Source organism: Antedon bifida, chromosome 4 (genome assembly GCF_963402885.1).
Source record: "Antedon bifida chromosome 4, ecAntBifi1.1, whole genome shotgun sequence".
Taxonomy (NCBI): Eukaryota; Metazoa; Echinodermata; class Crinoidea; order Comatulida; family Antedonidae; genus Antedon; species Antedon bifida.
Window position 1 is genome coordinate 21,168,754 of NC_136229.1, and position 6,796 is coordinate 21,175,549.

Genomic DNA, 6,796 nt, shown 5'->3' on the forward strand with positions numbered 1-6,796 from the left:
CGCTAACTCAAGACTATCTTTGCTTAAAGATGTATTGTCCCCCAAAAACATGAAAAATGAAAATTAATTAAATCAGACTTTAAATATGTTATTTTGTGGTTTTAATCAAGTTAATCACTTCCATAGAAAAAAAAAAACGAAAAAAATCATGTTTTCACTTATAAAATGACAAAATAAATGGTAAAATTCAACCAAAAATCCATTGGCTGGCAGCCAATTTGACCATTTTTTGTTTTAAATTTTTTTCAGGTAAATACATTTTTTTTCGATCCAATTTTTTGTCAAAGTGGATAACTATTATGTTACATTAAAATGGAATATTAAAAAAAAAAAATTTAAGAATTATTTTTTCAGGGGGACAATACATCTTTAACTCAGCTGTTTTCCCGGTTCCATATAACATTTTGCATCTCCACATTTTTTTTTTTCGGTTACAAATACTTGATTTTTTTTCGTTACTATAGCCTAATATTGTTTTTATTTATTCGATATCTTTATTCATAGAGAGCAAGAAGCCATTTGTAAACGACAAACCGCGCAGCTTGGTAGGTGGTTTTCCCCCTTTTTCTTCGACGCGCAAATAGCTCAAAGCGCACGCACGCCACAATTATTTTCACCAATCACGACGCGTCGAGCATCAGAAGTGTCCCATGTGCAGCTTATACACGTACGGAAGTAAGCATATGTCAATCACATTAAAAATGAAAGTACACAATTGTTTGATATAGTACACGTGTTTATTGCCAACAAGTAGTAGAAACATACAATCTTGAATCTTACACTTTAGGCCTCGGTTTTTATATACCTCTGATACACCTTGCAGTTGCACACAATTGCATTACTAGGCCTATACAAGTTATGGTATTTTTCATTACATAATTACATTATGAATGTATTCTGTGTTTCCTCAGTAATAACCTAGTAGTAGATTAAAGTCACAAATTTCCGAATACATAAAACTACCAAAGAATTAAATTCTGACATCAGACACATACAAAAATAAATGATCATAAAACTTAATTTAACAAAACTTTTCTTTATCATGGTGTAATTTTTTGTTGCACTTTGTTCTCAAATATATTTGAATAACAGGATTATCTGATTTGACTAATCAAACTTTATGTCAAATTGTTGTAATGTGATATTCATTTGAGGGCAAGACTTTGTTTATAAACAAATACTCATTTAAAAATATGCATTTGCAATGCATCATGGTTGGCAGTGTAATTCAAATGAAAATATATAATTAACAAAATATTATTAAAAATAAATACTATGAAACAAAAAACGTATTTAAGACGGATAAACATTGCATTCAAATAAAATTAAACAAAATACTGTACTCTTAAAATAATGCTTTTTGGCGCAAGATTACACATAAAAGTAAATTATGAAACACAATGGATGAAAAATGTGAACAAATTCTAACATAATAAACCAGCTTACTAAACATATCTGTTTAAAACTGCTTTTTCAATGTTTCCAATTTCCAAAAAAAAAAACATATACATGTATACTCATTCAAAACCCATTTATAAACAATTTTCCAGACATAACATGTCTCCCTAAAGTACAAGAGGTACAAAAATAATGTTTACATTTCTAAAACAAGCATTATAGACACTTCTTGGTAAATAACAAAATGAGTGCAATAGTCGAGGTAGATGCAAGATGTATGCATTTATACTACTTTACAGTACAGTAATCTTGCATTTGGTGCAGTAAGTATTCTACGAAAATGAAATCTATAAGTACAGTATTAAGGTGGGTTTATAAAACAGGAATAGTCTTTCACCTATAAATACAAAAATGCCAGCACCTGTACTCAGCCATCCATCCCTCCCCTACCAATTATCAAGAACCCTAATCAAGTCTGATTTTTTTTTTTTTTTTTTTGGTTTCTGTAGCAATATTTTACGAAACGATAACTTTAGGTAACTACAAGAATATATATCTTTAATAATTTTCTTTTAAAAATATACTTTTTACATAATAAACCGTATAGCAATATTTTATTTCACGAAAGACGGCATAGTTTCTCAAATCTTGGTACATCTCCTCCCACAATTCCCTTCACAAATAGTAGTAAATTTCATTTCATAAATACATGTGATGTTAATTGAAGTAAACTAAAACTCTACACTATCAAACTGACCAAAAAGTGTGATGTGCCCAAATATGGTGGTTATATTTCCAAATATGGTAGTAATATGACTTCATCATGTCCATATATGGGCACATCACATTTTTTTGTCAGTTTGATAGTGTAGAGTTTTAGTTTACTTCAATTAACATCACATGTATTTATGAAATTTATGAAAGTTTGAAAGTGTAGACAGAGCTTTATGTATAACAAATTTCTCCTGCTGTCATATTTTTCCTGATATCTTCAGTATTCACTTCATCTTTCTTTGTTTGTAATTTTTCAGGATACCAAAAATATTTTAAAAAAAGTTATGGTGCAAAGAAATGTAAAGTCTGACTCAATAGTTTCAGTTCTTCATTTACAATCGCTTTTGTCCTTTCAAAGTTTTGTGACAAACGGCGCCGGAAACATTCCAATTTGACCGTTCAACCGGCCTCTCCACCAATTCTGATCCGAATCATCCAATACTTCAATTATCTGCCCGTTTTTAAACTGTAATTCACCGTCTTCTTGGGGTTCAAAATCAAAATTGGCCTTTACTAGAGGCATCATCTAAAAAAATAGAAATATAGTAGACTGTTAAAGACTGTAATATTGTTTGGGCTGACTTCAACAATACTAATCTTCGATTATATCCTCTGGTATAATTCCACACCCCTCTAGAACACAAAATTGGGCCAATTTTGTGGGGTGGGACTATACCCCAGGGAAACCCTGGTAAGCATATAAACTGGCTAGAGAGAGGCCTACATCCAGATCAAAAATCAATACTGGGACTATACCCAGGTATATCCCTGTTTGTGAAATCAGATATAAGTAGGGGTGGGATTAGAACCAAAGTGGGATTATACCTGAGGATATAAGATAATTCATTTGAAACAGAAACATATATCAGATTGCCCAACGTTATGATCATTCTGCTCAATTATTTGCTAATTTTAATACCATAACCATATTTGATATTCATAAACTGTATAAAGCTATATTTATGTTCAACTTTGATAATAAATAATTAACTTTGTTAATTATTTTATTCAAAACCGTTATTATTATCGTCATGTTACAAGGATGTCCTATATGTATCAACCTCATATGTTTTGTACTGATCTTGCTAGAAATATAATAAGGACACAGGGCCATTACTTTGGAAAGCACATGATGATTAAATTTAAAAAGTGTATATACACACTATATACTGTACGTATATACCAAGCTTTTAAAAAAAAATGTCTTCTGGAAAATGAAAGACTGTGGGGCAAAGCAGGGTATCCATGTAGTGTACATGTTCCCCCTTTAATATACTATACACTTTATACCTCATATGAATCAAAACCAAGACCCATTGAATATGTTAAATGGATAAAACATAGGAATAATGTATATTGTTATATAAAAAGTAAGCTTTACAGTTTGTTTTGAGATCAAAGGTTAGTCTCTAGGCCCCAGAGAATAGTGCTAGGGAAGACAGCAGACATATGCAACATTTCTGGATTGGTTCCAATTTGGATTGCCTGTTACAAGGTCAATTATCTATATTTAGTTTATATTTTAATCGTTCTTAGTTACTGATAGACTGGTGTTTTAAATTTCCGTCTTTCAACTACAACGGTAATTGTAATATATTCCATAATTCATACATTTGTAGTTTTTGTAGAGTTTTTGTAATAAAGAATTTGACTTCATGAATATATTAAAATCTATCTAAATGTATTATCATAATAAATATTGTGCGAACTACTGGCAAGTAAACAGACCACAGGGCCCTTTGGTAGGACAACACACACGCCTACTCACAGTTACACAAGGGTATGGAATACATTCTCCGTGCTATGATAGTTTAACTTTTAAATGATCATTTTGGAACACTCCAGCCCATTCCACACTTGTTTGTTTATGCCACTGGCTCTTACCTGTCGTTTCATATCCCTGAGAAGGATATTTTGTGTTCTGCTTACCGACAATTCCCGATGATAGTCTACAAGTTTATTCAAAGACGTAAATTTAATAACCCACAGAAAATATTTTCCTGTTCCATCATTCAAAACTTTAAAATGTTGCACGCCATTACCATATCTAAACATAATTAGCAAAGTGTGGTTAACTGGGACCATGGTGTTAGGACTAATAAACTAAAGTACATACCACAACTCATGACATTAAGCTCTGTCTACACAATCAAACTTCATGTGAAAAAAAAATGTGATGTGACACAATGACATCATATCGATACTGTACCATATTTGGGCACATTGCAAACTAGTTTGATAGTGTAGACAGAGCTTTACTGGTCACTTACAAAACAAGATCATATTTTCACCTATACAATTTTTGTAAAGCTCTGTCTTCACTATCTGTCTACTAGTGTAGACAGAGCTTAATTATTGAAGGAGGTGTATATCCATGCACATATTCTTATGTACTTGTGTCAAATATGGCAGGCAAGTTTCATACATGATTGTCAGTTTAAAGCTCTGTCTACACTATCACTTTATGTGACAAAAAAAAAATGTAATGTGCCCATAAGAAAGGACATGATGATATCATATTTGGGTATATCACTACCATATATGGGCACATCACACTTGTTTTGCCAAACTAGTTTGATAGTGTAGACAGAGCTTGAGATTATTGGTACAACAGCATCAGAAGCAATTGTAAATATTTAACGTTAAATCAGCAGCTGAATGTATTGTGGAAGTGAATCTTTTAAAGTTGATATACCGTATGTTTCTCAGCATAAGGTCAACCAAATGTACTAATTCTTGAATCACTAGGGACTATGATTCCAATGTAGTTGAACCAGTGTCAACTATCATTAATTGTTGTAATAAGTTCAACTGTTATTCCACACAGTTAAAGGAAAAATGGCAAAATCAGCACTGTGATCATGTTATATTTGTCAAAACAATATAGATTATCTGATAAAACTCCTAGAAAGTAGGAAGCCTTTTGCCATTTTCCCCCTGACTGTCCAGGACTGGACAAATATTATTATCAACCTTACTATACTGTTGCTGCTGCAGTAGTTTAAATGTTTACTGCAGTAACTTATTAACAGTTTGGTAGGCTATGTTCAGTTCATTTATTTTTCTGAGATCTCCGTAGAAAAGTTCAATTTGCAACAATTTATTTTTACTTACTTTACAGACAATGAAAATTTTCCTGGATTACTTTCGCTTTCACGGATGAGAAAAGAACCATCTTTTAGGTTTTGATTTTTCAACAAATTCTCTGCCATATTTCTTGATATTCTCCCATGGAACCAACTGCATATAAAAACAAAGAAAAAATACAATAAATAATATTATCTTTAATTTGATCAACTACTGTATTCTGTTGGGTCATAGGTGGATCCCTAAATTTCGCAAAAAGCAAAATATAGGACATATTAATTATTACGGTAAAGTTGTAAATCAATTTATTTTACAATTTGTTGGCCAACACAACAATATCTGGATCCAACACTGGATAACAGATGTATTTAAAATAAATAAGAAATACAATTAAATATAAGTTAGCAAAAAAGTGAAAACAAAACTAAGTAATCAAAAGTAAAGTCAGTACTTGGAAAAGTAAAGTGATGAATATTGTATATATAATATTATGTTGTCTTTTAAATATGATCAGTGACTCAGTACTTACTCGTGCGGAGCCATCTCTATGTAGTTTCTAGGAACAAGTCCTTCTCTCCCATTTAACTCTGCATTGTACCAATTCTTATCATCTTGTTTTAATATCTTTTCGGGAAAAAAAACCACTTATTTATAGCAGATGGCTACGGGACTAGAGACAAAAATATAGGTATTGCCGCAGTGATATATGCAGCTCAAGTTGAATTTAGTAAAAGTAAGATAAAAATACATATTTTTATTACTTTACTTAGTAGGCCCGAAATGATTGATTAATTGGTACCAATGCCATGGCATTTTGTATATTTAAAAACTATTATGATCAACTCGTTTTTTGGCTATGGAGTATATAAATGAATTGATTAATTCAACCTGCAGTTGCATTTTTTAAATTGATTTTAAAATGAATAATATTCAACAAATAAAAGGTTAGTTTAAACCAGTCAACCATAATAACGTCAATATCAACAACTTGAAATAACAAATAGTAAATGCACAAAGAATTGCAATTATATATCTTATACTTTCTTTATACACTTAGTATATTCAGTTTTTAAAAAGCAGTTAAGTTAAATTATCTACCTATATGAGACTATTACTTAAGTATAATACTAATGTATAGGTCCATGACTGAGTATACAACCAGGGAGGTAACCATGCAAAATGACCACCTGAGTAAACCGTGTTTACTACAGTGCTACTACTACAGCCATAATAGAGGAAACTCCTCCATGCATGCTAAGCGTACGCCGTATTAAGATTAGATTCCCATATTAAAGACAGTTCAGGCCTACACAACACAACAAAAAAACAGAACATTTTAAGCACATTACTAAGTATTCATTTCGATTCTAAGAATATTAAACTCTAAATAAACGTTACCTTAATTAAACTACCCTGTGTGAATGAAAGTTCGTCGTCTGCAGTGGCTTTAAAGTCATATTTAGCAAGTGCTTCCATTGTAGACTTATCGTATCTTGGATCAATAAGCCAACACTAACAGTCTACACTAGAGAGCAGC

General features: G+C 31.4%; 1 protein-coding gene across 1 annotated transcript; it reads right to left on the reverse strand.

Annotated features, from left to right (window-relative positions):
* Positions 1 to 725: 725 nt before the first annotated feature.
* LOC144839756 (growth factor receptor-bound protein 2-like) lies at positions 726 to 6,792 on the reverse strand. Its single transcript, XM_078695230.1, has 5 exons — positions 6,658 to 6,792; positions 5,789 to 5,883; positions 5,287 to 5,412; positions 4,057 to 4,219; positions 726 to 2,698 (listed from the first exon to the last, which is right to left on the reverse strand). Exons 1-5 carry the CDS (start codon positions 6,733 to 6,735, stop codon positions 2,525 to 2,527), a joined length of 636 nt encoding a protein of 211 aa, XP_078551356.1. The 5' UTR covers positions 6,736 to 6,792; the 3' UTR covers positions 726 to 2,524.
* Positions 6,793 to 6,796: the final 4 nt, after the last annotated feature.